Source organism: Pteropus alecto, unplaced genomic scaffold, assembly GCF_000325575.1.
Source record: "Pteropus alecto unplaced genomic scaffold, ASM32557v1 scaffold131, whole genome shotgun sequence".
Classification (NCBI taxonomy): Eukaryota; Metazoa; Chordata; class Mammalia; order Chiroptera; family Pteropodidae; genus Pteropus; species Pteropus alecto.
The window spans coordinates 18,867,541-18,887,217 of record NW_006434709.1 but is presented as its reverse complement, the minus strand read 5'-3'; the positions used below and the strand labels follow the sequence as shown (position 1 = coordinate 18,887,217).

The 19,677-nt window shown below is 35.1% G+C and overlaps 1 protein-coding gene and 2 pseudogenes across 3 annotated transcripts in view; all 3 read left to right on the top strand.

The window, feature by feature from the left end:
* MSH2 (mutS homolog 2) overlaps nucleotides 1-19,677 on the top strand; it is a 62,563-nt gene that overhangs the window by 21,317 nt on the left and 21,569 nt on the right. For all 3 annotated transcript variants that reach the window (XM_006909614.3, XM_025045119.1, XM_015587619.2), the window contains 2 exons: nucleotides 2,578-2,777; nucleotides 16,365-16,474. In XM_006909614.3, the coding sequence (XP_006909676.1) occupies nucleotides 2,578-2,777; nucleotides 16,365-16,474 (310 nt within the window). The remainder of the gene's footprint in view (nucleotides 1-2,577; nucleotides 2,778-16,364; nucleotides 16,475-19,677) is intronic.
* Nucleotides 6,428-6,546, top strand: LOC112478004 (annotated as a pseudogene).
* On the top strand, nucleotides 13,161-13,276 carry LOC112478042 (annotated as a pseudogene).

Here is a 19,677-nt window from a genome sequence, read left to right as displayed (position 1 = left end):
AAGAAAGATAATGGGTAGGTCACCTAGCATCAGGTTTCATCCTTTCTTTATCCCTTACACCTCTCTTTCCTCTTTATCATGAGAACTCAGGAATTTCTTGTGATTGTTAGGACTCACACTTTTCTCAAACTGTTGTGTGCATAAGAACCTCTTGAGAAGCTTCACTGAAATTTCACAGCCGGGACCCTCCCCCAGAGACTCTGTGTTATTACCCACCTCCAGGTGATTTCGATGCTGATGATTTTGGGCCATACTTAGAGAACCCCAAGTAGAGACAGACTTAGCTAGGAAGGCACACATTTGCTTTTTTTTTGCATTTTGTAACTTGGCTGCATCTGTCTCTCATTTTTGCTTTGTTTTTTTTAAATGCCATAGAAATTTTTTCTGGAGCAGTAAATTTATTTATTCTCTATGTTTGTTTATAGCCCCAGTGACTGGTTCATAATACAAGCTTGGTAGCAGATTATTTTCCCAATAATTTGGCACTTGCCACAACAGGTGTGTCTGCTGCCAGCTGCCTAGATATTATCATGACATTCTATAGAGTTTTAGTTATTTTTCTCTTTATTTTCATCTTTTAAAAAGTAAATTTTTGATCAAGTTCTTTTAAACTTGTAGTTCCCAACCTGGGGCAGTTTTTCCCTCCAGATGACATTTGGCAGTATCTTAAAGACATTTTTGGTTGTCACACTGGAGAAAGTATAATAGTGGGCGAGAAGCCAAGGGTGCTGTTAAATACTACACAGTATCTTCTTACGACAAAGACTTATGTAGTCCAAAATGTCAGTATTGCTAACATTGAGAAATAATTTGCTGGATGAATATTTTGATGATGCAGGAATTGTAAATGTTGATGGAGAGACCAATAAATAGTTAAAAGATTTAGAAAGCTGATTTGTTTCCTTGCTTTATTCCTGTGTAACTTTAGGGTTAATTTACTGCATATAGTTTACAAATATAAGGGAAAGGTTGCTCATCTGATATCCTTTTGACCTTGTGTCCATGGCCATTTTCCCTACCTTTGATTGTTAAAATTGACCTTTTAGCTAATAACTTCAATAACATTTACAACATTGTTTTTCCTTTTTTGGTGGGGAGGGAGTCATTTTAATATTTTACAAGGAACAGATCAGCAGAACAAGATTATATCAGATAGCCCGTGTACAGTAGTTGTAGCTTACATACAACATTGTTTTTCAAACTGCAAGTTGTGACCCAGTAGTGGGTTGTGAAATTAATGTAGTGAGTGACAACCAGCATTTTTGAAAAGTTAAATATGAGAAAAATAAAATCACATGTGGTAAGTGTTTTGTGACACCTATTTTCATTATATTCTGTAAGGGAGGAAAATTCTCCTGCTACCCTCCTCCTAGGTTATCTGGCTGGGGCCCTGTGGATTGGACTGACAAAAGACAGATTAATAAGAGAAAAACAAGTTTATGCTTACAAATAGGAAAACTCAGATGAGTAACTCCAGGGTTGGTTAAAACTTGGGCTTATGTAGCATTTTAGCAAAAGAACAATAAATTTTTAGAGAAGCTACAAGAAGAGGAAAAGGATTTTGAGTTTTAGGGATGCAAATTGTGGGAAGGCAAATATTTGGGGAAATAATGGTAAATAAAGGTTTGTTAGTAAAGTTTGTTATGTAGATTCTTCTGCTGCTATCTTCCAGCTGATAAGGGTCTAAAGTTGTCTGGGGAGTGGTTAACTTTTGTTTTTGCTGGTAAAGAAGGAAAGGGAGAGCACCTTTATAAATTTCTGTCCAGCTTTTATGCAAATAGGGAAAAGGCAAGGCAGAGAGCTTTTCTTTTTTCTGCTTCTTCTCAGTTATCTTCAATTGAAAATGGTCCTTAAGACGAAGTGGCTTATTTTGAGGTGGTATGTTCTGCCCCGTACAATATCTATGCATGCATGTGCTGGGTCATGATGTAAAAACAATCCTTGCTATGGATTACAGTGAAAAATAGCCATCAGTTCCGGTAAATTGCAAAAGCAATATGAGCTGCATGTTTTATAGTTCTTGAAATAAGCTAAGATTTTATTTGTTGACTTTGGGAAGCAACAAACTTATTTCAGTTTTTTAATTAGAAAATTTTGGCTTTGTCCTGTGAAGTAATTTTAGAATGTATGCTGAAAATTTATATGACCTCTGATAGAATAAGTATTGGATTTTTACAACCTTCTTAAATTTGTAATTCTGTTTCATTAAGATCATTATTTACATGTGTAGTATGTATCAGTAACAACAATGTGCCAGTAATAAAATTCTTCTAATTAAGAAATATCAGTATGCTGAAAGGCAAACAAAATTGGCTATTATTTCAGTATCTTTTGATGCTTCTTAACTAAACATTAATTTAGTTATTAATTAATCAGAAACTGCTTATATTATAGTGTTACAGACCTTTCATTTCTATATAAAAGCTAACATTTCTATAAAAAGCTAACATTTCAGAATAGGTTCAAGCTTCTTACTGGAATTTTTTAGTTGATTTAGTTGAGACTTATGTACCTAGCTGGCAGATTTTAATTTTATACTAAAATATTTGAGATTAATTCTAGTGTAATTTATTTCAGACTGAATTTAGTGGAAGCTTTTGTAGAAGATGCAGAATTGAGGCAGACTTTACAAGAAGATTTACTGCGTCGATTCCCAGATCTTAACCGACTTGCCAAGAAATTTCAAAGACAAGCAGCAAACTTACAAGATTGTTACCGACTATATCAGGGCATAAACCAACTCCCTAGTGTTATAAGTGCTCTGGGAAAATACGAAGGTAATAAAATGATTTTGTTTTTATTTTCCTTCACACTCTATAAAATTAGCAAATGTGCTGTCCTTATATAGCAAATGTGGTTCTGTTGATTCTAAGTTTTTCTAATAATAGGTTTGTATTGACCTATAGCTACATCACAGAGATCATGAGACAAGTTAGAATTTCTGCTTTTTAGAAATAAACACTAGGGTTACTGCATTTATTAATAGGTCTATTGCACTAATAGTGGGAGTTGAACAGGGTTCATTTGCTAAAGAAGACTCTCAAAATAAATGTTTACAAATCTACAGGAAAAGGATACAGTCAGCAGCAGCAGGGAAGTAGGGATGGGCATGCCTCACAACAAGGGGGCCTGAGAGGTCAGGTGCAGGTTTCTCCCTAGTGTCCTTCCTTTTGAGAGGGCTGTGGTGAAATGCACTTTCTTAGATTAGGGACCACCGGCATGTACAGAGCTCCTTGGAACCAGGGAGCCTAAAATGGAGTCTTGGCTGGACTTTTTAATATTTGTTTTACTGGCCTCATGGGCATATTCCTGTCCTATAACTAGCTTCTACAAGTAGAGCCCTCTGGGGTTCTCACTGACAGTGGATACAGATCCGCAGTCACAGTAAACAATGCTGAAAAGCTGAACAAACCACCCTGAATATCTTGGGACCAGTCATTACAAAACAACACAATCAGTATGTTTGTTGCCTTGACCAGTGTTTGTTGCTATGCAGGAACTTGTAGAAAACTGCACAGGCTAATTCCAGGCCTTCTGGAATTCACCTTTCCAGCACACCTGTGAAAGAAAGTTAAGAGAAAGAGTCTTTGTGCTCTCTAACAGGTTAAGTCAAAGTGAAATAAGTTATCAGAATTGAGTGAGCAAAGTCACATATCGTTAATAATGATAGTATTGGTAGGTAAAATCAACTTGCTTTGCAAGCATAGCTCTTAAGTGAACATAAATTTCTATAGCAGATATTTTAGTAATTGTAAAGTGTATGTTTAATTATTGAGCATTTTAAGTTTCAGAGTTAAAGATCAGCATCCCTTAGAACTAACCTTAAAACAAACCTTTCAATACTATGCAAAAGCTTTATTCTTTTGCAGATAGACTTGAAGAAACAACGTTAGATGATAGAATATAAAATAAGTATAGATTTAATCTAAATTTAATGGTAACCTTTTATCTCATAGAATGTAAAAAGATAACTAAGTACTTATCTTCTGAAAGTACCATTGTATAAAAACTATTCCTGTTCCAGTCTAGGCTCCTCATTAGACTGATGAGACTTAAATGCCCTTGCATTTAGCTCCACCAAAGTAGAATTAAAGAAAATGAGTTTTTTTGTTTCTGTTTTCCCACTTCTTTAGTGTGGCTTAGGATACCATTTACCTTCTTTGTGCCTCGGTTTCCTGATCTTATAAATGAATGTCTTCTACTGCTATCTTTTCTGATTCCGTATCCTCCAGCCCTGTTTCAACAGTACCAACTGGAAACACCAGTATTAGGGTTACAATCAGGGTACAGTTATGGAGATTGGCTCTCTGATTTACTCCTAACCATTTACATTGGCTTTTTTGAACCTTTTTTCATATATCTTTTTCCTCACAGAGTAAATAAATATCCTTTTTTTCCCCTGAGAAGAGTACTGGCCTTGAATTGGAAACTCCCTTAATTTTCTGTCCTTCATGTCCCCACCCCCACCCCTTTGCTTCTTATCTCCCACTTCCTTTTAATCTCTACTGGCTCTTTACCACAAAGTATTTTAAAAATAGTTCATATCTATCCTATTTTTAAAAAGGAATCTTTGTGCATGTGTCCTCTTCTTGGGCCACCTATATTTTTCTCTTTTTATTCCCAGGCAAATTTCCAAAGCCTGCACTATTATCTTTCATTCACTCAACTCGCTTCCGGCCCTGACCACAGTACTGAGTTGGCATTTTCTAAGTGACTTACTTGTTCCTAAATCCAGCAAACATGGTCCATTTCCCATCTTAACCAGATTTCACTGCTGAATTTGACATTCTTTTTTTTCTTCAATTTTTTGAAATGTATTAACGTATAGCATATTTGTTTAAAGTGTACAGCGTGATGATTTGATATATTTATTGTGAAATGATTACCACAAAACATTGTTAACATCCATCACCACACATGATTACAAATCTTTTTTCTTGTGATGAAAACTTTTAAGATCACTTTTAGCAGCTTTCAAATATACAGTACAGTATTTTTTTTAAAAACTATAGTCATCATGCTGTATATTATGTCTTCAGGACTTATTCTTGTAATTAGAAGTTTATACCTTTTGACCACCCCCTGCCTCTGGCAACCACCAGTCTAGTCTGTTCTGTTTCTGTGAGTTTGGTTTTATTAGATTCCACATATGAGTAAGATCATACAGTATTTGATTTCCGTTATGTATATATCTATAGACACACACACACCACATGTTTTTTATTCATTTATCTGTCAATGGACACTTAAATTGTTTCCATTTCTGGGCTATTGTATTTGTTTCCTTTGAATATATATATCTAGAAGTAGAATTGCTGGGTCACATTTTCCTATTTTTTGCCTCCTTCTTAAGAGATCACCCCACCTTGCCCCAGTTCTGTTTTTGGCCTTCTTTTCACTCAGTATCAGGAACTTCAGAGCTGGGGTTCTTGAGTGAATTCTTCGAAGTGTCCTGAAATTTTATGCAAAATTTTGTGTATACATATTTTTTCTGAGGAAAAGATCTGTAACTTTCATCAGATACCTCAAAGTATATGTAACCCTTGCGCGCCGCCCCCCCTCCAAAAATAAAAAGAAAGTGGTGCTCTGCACATTCCTTGGGTAATCTTTCTCATTCCCTGGGGTAAACATGGAAGTTGGGAATTGGAGTTGAGAGTAGCTTGGCTCTCTTCCTCAACTTCCTTGAAAATATGTGGCCTAATATATTCGATTAGAGTTTTACAACATGTCAGGAATTCCCTACTTTTTTTGGTGTAACACTTAAGTTATATAGATCTGTGAGAGATCATAACATTATCTAAATCAAGTGCTTCACATTACCAGTTTGGCAACTGATGTCCAGTTGAAGTTGCTTAGCCTAGAAAATATTATAGGAGGAACACCAGACCGTTCCAGATGTCATCGTGTTCATTTCTTTCAGTAACACGGAACATTGGAGACCCTAGGTGTATGCGCTCGTCATTGAGAACCTAACTGGCCTCTCTTGAGTTTTTTTAAAAAACAACAGAATGGAGTTTTACACAGTTTAGCATAGCTCCTTAGTCTACTGATTTCATAAAGAAAGCCAAAAGAAGGATAATTTATGAAGAAAATAAATGGAACGTACTATCTTTAAAAGCAAAATCATGACTTAAAATTTAAAAAAATATATTAGTATACTGCTAGAAATTGAGTATGTTCTCCTGACATTTTGTGGTGATTTGGTTTTTTGAGTAACTCCACATTTAGTGATGTCTTAATGTTATTCCTGAAAATAATAAATTCATAGACAGCAGAGGGCAGCAACAGTACAGAAAGTAGATTTGTATTGAGTGATGAAAGCTCTGCTCTAACTCACCTTCTATCAGAAATAGCTGTTTGAAAAATACATTTGGCCTCCTTATTCCTCATTTCTTTTAAAAAGTTTAAGTAAATTGAAAAGTTGAGGGTCTACAGCCATGCAACCCTGAACAAGCCCGATCCCGTCTGACCTCGGAAGCTAAGCAGGGTCGAGTCTGATTAGTACTTGGATGGGAGACCATCTAGGAAGACCAGATAATGTAGGCGTAAAAAATTTAAAAAAATAAGGGATTGTAAACTAACAAGGTCCTTGCAATCTGTGAGGTCAACCAAGGGTTGCCTTGCCTGAAAAAAAAAAAAAATTGAGGTAAAACCTAAAATAATGGTATTATGGATTTAGGGCAAATTTCTGATAGTGCCTAAAACAACTCCTCTTTAAGTATGCATGTTATTTTATTGATGAATTTTATTGTAACAGCTTTCATACTAAGGTACATATAACTCTTCCCTCTCCCCTTACCTAATTAATCATATAGTGCTATTTAATATACTTCTTAAATACCCCATATTAGCTATTCTCCCTCCCCTGGTCTGTGCATCCCCCTCAGTGAACTCTTAATAATCTTATTGCTTATCTGATCATGTAATTTTTACCCACTTCAGTTTGGAACTCTTTGTTTCCCATAACCTGTAGGAAAGAGTCCTTCCTTTCCAGAGCTTGGCTGCTGCTTTCTGTTCAGCCTCCCTGACAGTACTTCACCTACACCTTCTGCCTCAGTACAGTGGTTCCAGTCTCCAGACATGCTGTGCCCTTTGATGCTTTCGTGCATGTTTTCCCCATCTTAAATGTTCTTTACTACCATGTCCACATGATGAACCCCTATGAATGTTTTCAAGATTAAGCTCAAATGTTACCCTTTTCATGAAGCTGTCTCATACAGAGCTGAAAGTTTCTTTCTCTGGTTTCTATAGCACCTTGTGCTTATCTCCATTACTTTTTTAGCACTAAATAACATAGTAAGTTAATCTAATAAGTAATCACATTTTTAACTTGATTAGCTTTCTTCTAAATGGAAGATAATATAAAAGCAATTTATTTGGCATTTCTGGAAAGGAATCTGCGTTACTAATTTAGTATTTAGTGATTTTTTTAAACTTTAGCCTGTGAAGTTGCTATTTAGAGTTGGTTGGAATTTGTATTTTGGAGATATTTTCTTTAAATTTCATCTTTATCAGTTTATAAAAGCAACGTAAATTGTAGGTAGTTATTATACCTTCCAAAGATAATCATCATTAAAGATAATCATTTTGTTATGTGTTGTTTCATTTTTTAAACAAAATTATATATAGTCAGTTCTGCTGTAACACTTTTTGAAAGCATGGATTCGTTCCAGTGTAATTGATATATTAGGGAACAATTTGAGCATGATGTAAATTTTGCATTGCTTATGTACAGTTTTATCTGTGGGAAACACTAGGTGAAAGAAAATTGCATCCAGTTGAATTGAGCAATGTAGAAGTACAGAAACTGTACAGAGAAACATACACACGTTCACCTCAAATGTCAGCCAATGTCCACAATTCACTGTTATGAGCAGCCCTCATTCACATCTGGTGTTATAACTTTGAACCCTAATTCAGACAGCTCACCATTTCACAATAGCTCACAAACTGTAATCCTTCAGATGTCCACCTGCACAAGCAAACCTCAGGTCCTTTGGAAGATAAAATATAGTATTTATTATAATATTTATGTATTTCTTAACCACTTAGTTTAACGTGTGAAACTGCAATTGTTTTTATTACGTTTCTTTTTTACGTGTCACTGATGAAGTTTCCGAGTGTTGTGCACTCAGAAACTAACCCATTTTCTCAAACTCTGATTTTTATTGCAGGTTTGCATAGTGCTGTGATTTTTTTTTAGGGCTGCATACATTGCGTTGTAACAACTGGCCATATGCAAAAAATGTAATATAATATATTAGTGAGATAGATATGTCTGTAGTACTAATTGTCACTTGTTATAATTTAACCTCTATTGTTTGACATCGTTTAATTACTAAAAATTATTATTTATATTTAGCTAACATCTATTGTTATTTTACAGTTATGGGAGGTTATTATGCCGAAACTTTAAAGGTTTGTGTAACTCCCTGCATTTTGATTTTGTTTTTTTCTGATAGCAGATTCCTAAAACTAGAATTTCTTGGCCATGCTATGCATTTTTTCTTTTAATAATAAAAGTAATAATGTAAAAATGCCAACGCCAAGTTTAAGTCTAGAAGAGTAACCACTGTTATTTTTTGGTCCTTCTAGACTTTTCCCCTCTGGTCTGCATTTTAGTGGCAAGTATTGACAAAATATTTTTCCAGGGAAGTTGTACTAATTTTACAGTTCCAGTTATAAGTTTCACAGGAAAATTTCTTACATTTTCACCAACATAGACTATTTGCTTTTTGTTATGGTGATTAGTACATTTTGTTGAAAATGTTTAGTGGGATCTGGGTGCAGGGTCATTTGAATGGAGTGACAGAGACACAGGGGTAAATATAACCATTCGCCCAAGAATATAATTGTAGTGTGAAAGTTTTTATCATTGAAGATGAAGATTGAAGATAGTGAAGGTGATGATCTAAGTTGTAATGGAAAGAGAAAAGACATTAAAATTATGCTCTATCAAAAAATAAGACAAGGTAATTGCTATAAGTGATGGGTGAGAGGAAGGAAGTATCTTAAAAAGTTGAGACTAACACAAGTGTAAAATGATACTCAGAAATGATGAATGGAACCAGAAGAAAAAGCATAGAAAAGTACTTTTTCGTTAGAATGACAATAGCAACAAAGGAAAAAGTATTATAGAGAAAGTATTACTTGCAATTGGGGGAACGAGGGCAAGTGGCTGTGCTTAACAAAAAGGATGGATGTCAGTGACCAGAGAATCAAGAAAGAGAAGATGAGTGAAGGAAGAGGACAAGGGTGGTGAGGAAGGATGACAGGCCAATGCAGAGTGGCAGCGAAGGAAGAATAGAGATAGCCTTGTGTCGAAGGTCATTATTTAGAGTGATTGTACTATTTTGATGTTTTACTGTAATTTACCTGCACTTCTGTTGGTGTTTCTATTGTTGGTTTCTTTGCTAATTGGGTAATTTATTGGATCCAGCTTCATATTTGTGAGCATACTGTAAATTTTTGTTGATATCTTACCAGCCTTTTCCCTCTGCTTACATGGATTCTAAAAACCTTTTTTATAAGTATATTAAAAAGGTCAGATAAAGTTTAGTTATATTTAATAAAATGTGTAGATTGGAATTACTATTACAAAGAATTTATGTAGGATTAGTCAAGGGAACATGGGCATAGAATAAATTGCTTATGTCTTTGGTAATTGAAACTCACATCCTTTACCTATTACCAAAATATTTAATAGAATAAAAAATGTTAATACTAACATTATAATTAATTTAGACTTTAGCTTGATTTTCTCAGTCATATAAACTATTTAGAAATTCAGATTCAACATACCTGTGACTAGTACCAAGTCCTGGATCTGAGGTTAGTGTCAGGAGGGTATCTATAAGGTACTCATATCTGCTATCCAGAACTATTCTGTAGTTCCTTTTCATTTTAGTGTTACTTGCTCATTTAACTTGATTAAAAAAAAAGTCTTAGTGTTTTTTTCCTAATTATTTTGCTAGTCATTTCCAGTTCTCAGTGATTTTAAATAAAATAAATGATTCGAGAGAGGACAGTTACCAATAATTTAAGTGCAGTTACAGACAATTTACCTAGCAACCTCAACTTTGCCAAACAGGTCTAGGAAAGGCTTCTTTGAGGTGGGGAAATTGGGGGCCTGTGACATAGTTGGTGGCCACCTGGTGGATAAGACCAGGTATTTGAAGCACAGATGTCGAAAGGGGCCCAACAGTTTACAGATAAATGAAGCAGAATGGTGGACTGATTCTGATGAGCTAAGGAACTCAAGGTCTTAAGTAAAGTGGACTGCTGAGGGTTAGACCGTATAATTGTCACCATATAGGAATTCTGACAGGATTTCCCAGATGGTCTCTGTTTCGGTATCTAATCTGAATTCATTTCTCTAAATTCCTCTTTTAGAGTTCTCTGTCTCAGTAAATGGCCTCATTATTTACCCAATTGGCTAAGCCTTACAAATCAGCTTTTAATCCTTTCTTGCCCCTATTGAGATCACATTATAAATATTCTTCACCTTGAACACCTTTCCATCCCTGCTGTCAGTACCCGAGTTCAGGCTGCATTCGTTTCTTACTTGAACAACTGTCATCTTCCTGTTCTTCTTGCTGTCCCTTGTCTTGGTTCCCTCTAACCCATTCTCTTTGCTCCATTCAACTGTCTTTCTCAAATATAAATTAAACAAGTCATTAATCTGCTTAAAACTCTTCAGGGATTTTTTTTTTTCATTGCCTTTAGGATTAAAATTTAAACTGGTTTTGAAGGCCCCTCATAAATTGTTGCCCCTGCTTATCTCTGTATCCTTTCCCTCCTAGAACCCACTGCCTGTGTTTCTCAGGTTTTTTTGACTACAACTCATAATAAGGAATACATTTTCATTGTGACTAGTGCATACCCATGGATGTGTGTGTATACATATACACACTGTGTATATAAAAACAAATAATTGCACAATAAATTGTATAAAACATACAAAACACTTCTGTGAACTTTGACACTTTTATTTACTGAAAAATACTAGTATTTACTAAATTAATTTTATGATGGAGGAAGGCCTTCACTTTGAAAAGACAAATTGTATTTGTTTTTGCATCAGTCCAAATGAACCTGCACATCCGTCAGATATCACATATACTATATACTTTCTTCTCCAGACTCATACAGCTATCCCTACCTGTCCTACCTGGCTTTATTCTTATCTTTGAATTTCACTTTGGGAAAGCTTATCTTGTCCCTACATTTGGGTACACTCCTGTCCTGGTTATGTGTTTCCAAAGCACCCTGTATTTCCCTGTTATTATACTTGCCACCCTTCTTTGTTATTACTTGTTGACTGTGTCATCTCTTAACGTATCCCCCAAAGAGTATACAGCATGTACATAAGGAATAAATGAGTATTCCAGCCCAGATGCTACATTTTGTAGGCACTCAATAATATCTTTTAGGAGAATGAGGAAGTAGCACTTAATGTAGCGGAGAGAGAGTTAATGTGAGAAGGAAAACTGAAAATTAAGCAGCATAAGAATGGGAAATGACTTAATGATGAATGGTTGTGTCAGGATTTTAAGATGCTTTGTCTTCCCCTTGTTATTTAGGAGATTCTAAAAGCTCACAGTGTTCCGTATTTTAATACTTTATATATAGTCTCTGTACTGATAAAGGCAAAAATTAATTCTTTGTTTCTATCATAACAAGGGACTAGTATCCATAGGCTGTTACAAAAGATAAGGAAATAGAAGCAGAAATAGCAAGAAGGTTCAACAAACATTGGAGTGTTCAACCATGTTCCTGACATTGCTGGTTGCTGAGGCTGTGATAAGGCACCAAAACAGTCTCATCTTTGCCTATAAATAGCAAGGGAAACAGACATAAAACAAGTTACTACACAAAAATAGAATTTTGAAAAGTCGACATATAATTGACTTAACATTAGTTTCAGGTGTACAACATAATGATGTGATATTTATATATGTTGTGATATGATCACAATAGTCTAGTTAACATCCATCACCATACTGAATTACAAAAATTTTTTTCTTGTGATGAGAACTTTTAAGATTTGCTCTCAGCAATTTTCAAATATACAATACAGTATTAACCAGTTACCATGCTGTACATTGCATCTTCCAAAAATATAATTTTGAGAGATGTTATAAAAAGAAAATTCTGATGTGGTATATCAAGAAAGTGCAACATTTTATTTTTTGATAATGCATGTGCCAAAATAGTTTTCATTGGTGTTCCGCCACTTGGAAATTAACCTTTTTAAATTCACTAAAGATAGTCTCCTTAGTATTTCTCTCAGTTTATGAATAAGACACGAACATAGGTAAGATGGAGAAAATAATCCCCAGAATTAGTGTTGTTATACCAGTTAAGGTTTAGATTGAGAAGCTGCTCTGGGCAGCATTCCAGGACTATATTTTAATGAACCATTTATTCTCAATAGGTTTATGGGCTTTCAGTTTATCCTGAAATACGTTATAATTTTTATCTTAGTAAATGATGATGAAACATTTAACAGTGATTGAATTATGCTCTAGGTTGTTATAGATAAAGTACTTAACGCTTATTGACCTAAATGCTGCAGCTGTTGGTGAGGCACACAGCAGCATTCTTAAAAAATGAAATCTTTAAGGAGTTATAAATGAATCTGGGGGCTAACAGTGAATCTGGAGTTCTTAGAAAAATTATGTAGTGGTTAGATTTCTTGGCATTTCACATTTTAACGCCTTTATGAAGTTAACCGTTGTTTTCCTGTGCAATCTTTGATATCCTTGCTGGTGGATGAGTGCGGTGTGTATCAACACTAATTAATGACCAGTGATTGATTTGCTCCCTTCCTTCGTGAAGTAATCCATTTAACAGATAGTTATCAATGGCATTGTGCTAGTAGGTCCAGTGGTGGATATGACTTACAAGGTCCTTGCTCTTATGGAGGTTATGAAACAGTGGAAAGGTAGAGGGATACAAACAATAAAGAAATGAACAAGTATTTCAGATAGTAATAAGTTCTGTAAAGGAAGCAGAATATATTGACATGATACAGTGACTTGTCTGGGAGCCAAGGAGATACTAGGTCTGGTGGTCAAGAAATTCCCCTTTAAGGAATCGCTGTCTAAGGTGAAATTTGAATGATGAGAAGGAGCCTGCTGTTAAGACCTGTGGGGAAGGTCTATGGCCATGCTACCCTTAAGCCCAATCCCGTCTGATTTTGGAAACTAAGCAGAGTCAAGCCTGGTTAGTACTTGGATGGGAGACCACCTAGGAAGACCAGGTGCTGTAGGCATAAAAAGTAAAATTAAAAAATAAAAGATTGTAAGCTAACAAGGTCCTTGCAATCTGTGAGATCAACCAAGGGTTGCCTCACCTTAAAAAAAAAAAAAAAGATCTGTTGGGGAGGCTAGTGGGACCAGCTAGTGCAAGTACTGAAGGCTGGCATGTGGGCTTGACTTGAAGGAGTGAAGGAAAGCTAGGGTGGTCAAGCGTAGACATAGAGAATAAGGGCGATGCTGGTAGGAGTTGAGACCAGAGAGGCAAGGCCTGTCTGAGGTTTTTAACTTTTTTTGTGCCGTGGACCCTTTTGGCTTCAAATGAGGCTTGTGAACACCTTCTCAGAATGGTGTTTTTAAATGCATAAAATAAAACATCAAGAGTTACAAAGGAAACCAATTTTATTGAAATACATTTATAAATATAAAGCAAATTCTTGATAAATTTGTCCTTTTTATTGACACATTAAATAACATGATCTGAATGGAGTTCTACTAACTTTAATTTTGAACTCATAATTTGTTTAGATGGTACTTCATTATCTCCAAAGACTATGATATGAAAATATATCTAGGTTATTGATTGTTGACAAAGACACAGTTACTGCAGTACTACTGTGGTTTATTGCCTACATTAATAATAGAAGTAAGTGCTAGATTTCAGTTAGAGGTTAGGGAAAATGGAGAAATTTACCTCTATGTTTATGTACTACTCTGAATTCAGGTGTCTGTGGTCCTTGGGTTAAGGGTAACCCCGGGGTATTTTTTTTGGCTTCTAGGCTGAAGTAACTAGTGAAGAATGGAGTTTATCAAAACCCAGTTGGTGCCTATCAGTTGATGAAGGGATAAATAATGTGGTATATCCATACAATGGAATATTATTTGTCAATAAAAAGGAATGAAGTACTGATGCATGGTGGTACAACATACATGAATGGACTTTGAAAACATTATAAAAGAAAGCTGTCACAGTATCATATGATCCGTTTATAGGAAATGTTGAGAATAGGCAAAACTATAGATACAGAAAGTGGACTAGTGGTTGCCTAGGCTTGCAGGAGGGGCGAGAGGTTGGAGACAAATGGAAAGTTACTGCTCATGAGTACAGAGTTCATTGTTCCTGTTGGGAGCGATGACTGTGTTCTAATAAATAGACTGTGGTGATGGTTGTACAAATCTTGGATATACCTAAAACCACTGAAATTGAAAATGGGGAATTTGGGGGTATGTGAATTATAGCCCAATAAAGCTGTTATTTTTAATTTTAAAAACATAATCAATTGGAAAAAAAAGGAATTGGCAACTGGGACCAGTACACATTACAAAGAAGGAAAAGAATTTAAGATGCTAATGAAAGCTTGTGGGTAAGGATCGAGTGGATGAGTGCAGAAGGGGCTTTATGGTATCTGAGAAGAGCTGTAGCAAGGTGTGCCAGTGTGTGAGGGGTTAGAGGACATGTTGAGGATAAGCTCTGAAGCTTATAGTAGGTAGTTCTGTAGTAATGCCACATGTGTATTCTTGGGAAACCTTACCTTTAAAGTCATGTGATAGACATAACAGAGCTTATAAAAATAGGGTTAAGGTAGACCTCAAAATACATGAATTTTTTTAAAGGAAGCATTAACAAACTTTAAGAAAAACAGCAGCTTATGTAAATCTCCATTGCATTTGCATCCAGCACCAGCATTAGATGAGTCTTTACAACCTTAAAGTCTAGGGCTCTCGTTTCCTCCTTTGAGGGCATTTGCTTCTAATAAAGGTCAGTTTCATCAAAGTAAAAAATCTGAACCAGGGTATAGAATTCAATCAAAGAAATTATTACACACTTGTAAATGTTTTTGCATATCTTAACATATTGGAAAACGCAGTGGTCATTAAGCCAGCTACTCTTGAGGTCTACGTATAAGCTTACTCTTTAATTTTGTGAAAGTTTGCTCTTGATCGCTTCAAAGCATGAGTGGCCTGGAGAAAAATATTTATGAACCATTGTACCTCTGTGTTTTGCTGTCATCATTTCCCTATTTACCAATAGCATATGAGCTAATTCAGAGTAAAGAACGAGGCGTAGCACAACAGACATTAGGTGGGCAAAGTGTTGTTTCTAGACTGTCTAAATGATGTTTCACACATATGTACTGTTTTCTAAATATGTGTAGATGCTGTTGTGATTAATAATAAAATGAATTCTTATAAGACTTTTGTTGACTTCATAGTATTTTTTCATCATTTTCTCAATCAAGAGCTACTGATATTTTTGGAAGAGGTTGGGAACTGTTGCTTAAGAGTGAAATGCAGAATGTTAGAGGTCACTCACAGAATTCTTCTAAGGGAATTTATTAGAGATCAGAAAAAAAATCCTGCAGTATAACAATAATACATGGTAACTGTTGGGCTTCTGTTAAGTGTCTAGCACTATATTAAGTGTTGTGTATAGTTATCTCATTTGTTCCTCTTCTGGGTAGCTATTGTTATTACTCTCATAGTAATAGACAAGGGAAAAGGGACTCAGAGTAACACACTCCAGATCACAAAAGCCAGGAGGTAGCAGAGCTGGCCAGCCCTCAGGCTTTGACTCATGTCTTTTACACTGTAGACTTTGTTACTTCACTTAATCCTTACATAATTCCCCATTGTGTACTCTTAAATAGCATCAAGCAAAGTTCCAGTGTAAATACTTTGATTTAATCTGCTAACTGGAGCACCGTAGTAGTATTAATGGAAATTAGGAATGATATAAGGTAAGTTAGAGGTGTTTTATTTTCATGACTTTAAGTTATTAAATCTACAAAGAAATGTAGTTTATTTAGTAATAATTAATATCACATCTCTGCATCTCTAGTACTCCTTATGAGGGAGATTACGGGCAGATAGGAGAGGCAGTGTTTTAGAAAGAAGCTTTGGGTCCCAGATCTTCTCCCTTTCTTTTAAATAACTACTAAACACATTTGAATTAAAATACCTGTGTAAATAGTAACTTTGGAGACCTGCTGTGCTATTTGTGCTTTTGGATTAAGTGATGCTCATTACCTCAGTCAAATATTTATGATTGTAGTTTTGTGTTTTTAAAAATAAGACCTATTTATTTATATTTTTTATTTCTTTTAGGAAAACATCAGACATTGTTGTTGGCAGTTTTTGTGACTCCTTTTGTTGATCTTCGTTCTGATTTCTCCAAGTTTCAGGAAATGATAGAAACAACTTTAGATATGGATCAGGTATGCAATATACTTTTTAATTCAAACAGCAGGATATTTTTTTAAAAGTGAAGGCATATCAGAAAACCAGATTTTTCTTTTTAGTATTTAATTTTGGCACTTTTTTTGGCTTCACATTTTTTTTTTAATTAAGTTTATTGGGGGTAACATTGGTTAATACAATTATATAATTTTCAGGTGTATATTATAATTTGACATCTGTATATTCTATTGTGTGTTTACCACCCAAAGTCCAGTTTCCTTCAACTGCCATACATTTGATCCCCTTTACCTACTTCACTCTCCCCTACTGGTAACCACTAAAGTGTTGTCTCTGTCTATGAAATTTTGTTTGTCTTCATTTGTTGCTTTTAGTTTTACATCCCACATATGAGTGAAATATCATTCTCAACCCTTTTTGTCTGACGTATTTCATTTAGCATGATTATCTCGATCTACCTATGTTGTTACAAATGGCAGTATTTCGTCTTTTCTTATGGCTGAGTAATATTCCATTGTATATATATACCACAACTTCCTTAGCCAACCATCTATCATACGGCACTTTGGTTGCTTCCATGTCCTGGCCACTGTGAATAATGCTACTGTGAACATCGGTGTGCAAATATCTTTTTGGATATGGGTTTTCAAGACCTTGGGGTAAATAGCCAATAGAGGGATTACTGGATCATATGGTAGATCAATTCTTAGTTTTTTGAGGAACTTCCATACTGTTTTCCATAATGGCTGTACCAATTTGCAGTCCCACCAGCAGTGTATGAGGGTTCCTTTTTCTCTGCATCCTCTCCAGCATTTATTATTACTTGTCCTGTTGATTAACCTTGGCACTTTTGTGAGATACCTTTGAGATAGTGGATGTCAGATTAAATGATAGATGGGAAAGATTTTTTAAAAAAAATAACAATCATTTCAGTGGATGAAAATTAAGAAATATTAAAAGAGAAGTGAATATTGGGCATAACTGGCCCAGTTAAAGGAAATCTCATGAATAAAAGATTTCACATATGCAAACCGGGTTATATTTTGTTTAATTCCAAGAGAGAAGGGAAATTATAGGCACTGGAAAAGGGAAGAGAGGATAGAGGTAAATACGGAACACAGGAAAAGACAACTTTTCTTTTGTTTACTTTCCACATAGTAAGGGAAAAGAGGCTAGAGTATATGTATATCTCCTAAATATTTGTTGATATAACTAGAAAGTGAACCATGTCTTTAAATACTGTTTTGTTCCAAATTTCTTGTTAGTTGAGAAGAACACTTGGGGTTTAACTGATTTATATCCTCAGGTCTCTAATTTACAGATAAATTTATATATAAATATAAAGCAAGAATAGTTTCTGAAGTAAGTTGAAAATATCCTCTGAAAGTGAATTTGAAAGCAAAATTTATGAAATGGTAAATTTTTGGTGTCTGTTTAAAGGTTGTTTATAGAACAAATTTAATATGGGGCCATTGAATGTAGTAGTATTATTAAATTATGTGACTTTCAAAATATTTCGAAAAATTTCCATTTTAAGGTTCTTGATAAAAAATGATCAGGTAGGGACTATATACTCACATTCATATTAAGGTAATAGTTTGGCTTGCTAATTGTTAGATTCTTTGCATTCTTCTTAACTAAATTTGAGTTAACATTTGTCCTATGGGATGTTGAGTTACTTTGTTTTTAGTGGATTATTAACTAAGGCATAAAGAAGTTAAACCTCATTTATTCTGTATTTGGATTTTATTTTATTTTTATTATTTATTTTTACCATTTTTTTTTTTTTTAGGAGAGCCAACCTTTGGTTGACCTCACAGATTGCAAGGACCTTGTCAGTTTACAATTCTTTATTTGTTTGTTTGTTTGTTTATTCATTTATTCATTCATTTATTTATGCATGCACCTGGTTTTCCTAGGTGGTCTCCCTAAGTGGTCTCCCATCCAAGTACTAACCAGGCCTGACTCTGCTTAGCTTCTGAGATCAGATGGGATCGGGCTTGTTCATGGTGGCATGGCCGTAAACTATATTTGGGTTTTAGAATTGCACAAGTGTGTATATGTAGATATAAATGCTTCACTTTTCTGGTAATATTTTGTCAGTAATAGGGCAACCTTCCGTTTACTTGTAGGTTAAGCAACCAAAAAACTTGAATTGTTCGCCACTTGTTTAAGAGGACTTTCATTTTAGCTATTGTTTTCTTTGTAATGTTACTATTAGTGGAATAATTTTGAGTACACAACTTTCAGATCAATGGGAGGCAGAAATACTGGTTCATCAGACATCTGGACACTGAAACCATCACCACCTCCCTGTATCTGAGGGTGTGGCCTTATCTGTGATTGGGCAGAGTTGGATATTTGTAAACATTTCTTTAAATGAAAGCATGTAAAGGTGTAGTTTTTAATGGTTAACAAAAACTGACTAAAATAAGGAGGTAAGACTGCAAGAATTGAGCCTTTCAGTGTCACTGCAGCTGTACACACTTAACAACTTGGAAGCCAGGCAGAGTTCTGCTAAAATGCTGCAGTTGCTTTTATCCTTTGTTCTTTATTCTTACAGCTTGCTATCTCCTCTCCTCGATATTGTGGCTCTCAAGCTAAGCATTGTATTAGAGTCACCTGATGGTCTTGTTAATACAAATGTCTGGGCTCCATCCCCAGAATCAGATTCTTATAAGTCTGGAGTGAGGCTGGAGAATTTGTATTTCTAACATGTGCCCCAGTGGTGCTGCTTGTCTGGGGACCGCACTTTGAGAACTACTTGCTTGATAAATTAGGAGTGCAATCGAAAATGAGTTTTGATTTTTCTTCCTAAGAGTTTGTTGCCTACCTGAAATACTGCACTCTTGAGCAATCACTGGGCAATATCTGGCCAAAAATTGGTTTATATAGTTAAGCATATTTAAGAGTTTTTAAAAATGTGTAACCCCTCTATCAGTGTATAGAGTCTCTATTAACGATGCCCCTGGAGTTGTCTTTTTATCTGCGACATCACATTCACACATTCACAACCTGCCTAAAAGATGCCCTGCCTTTGAGGATCACCCTTTTCTCCCTCTCTACCACTTATAGACAACAAAGGCTGTCTTCCTGCAATAAATAGTTTGTTTTTATTATGCATAGGATATTAGCCACTATTATAATTTTAAAAAGACAGCAGGATGATAAAATCTTGTATCCTTTTATTTTATATTATATCTTTTCATTTCTTTCCTTCCTG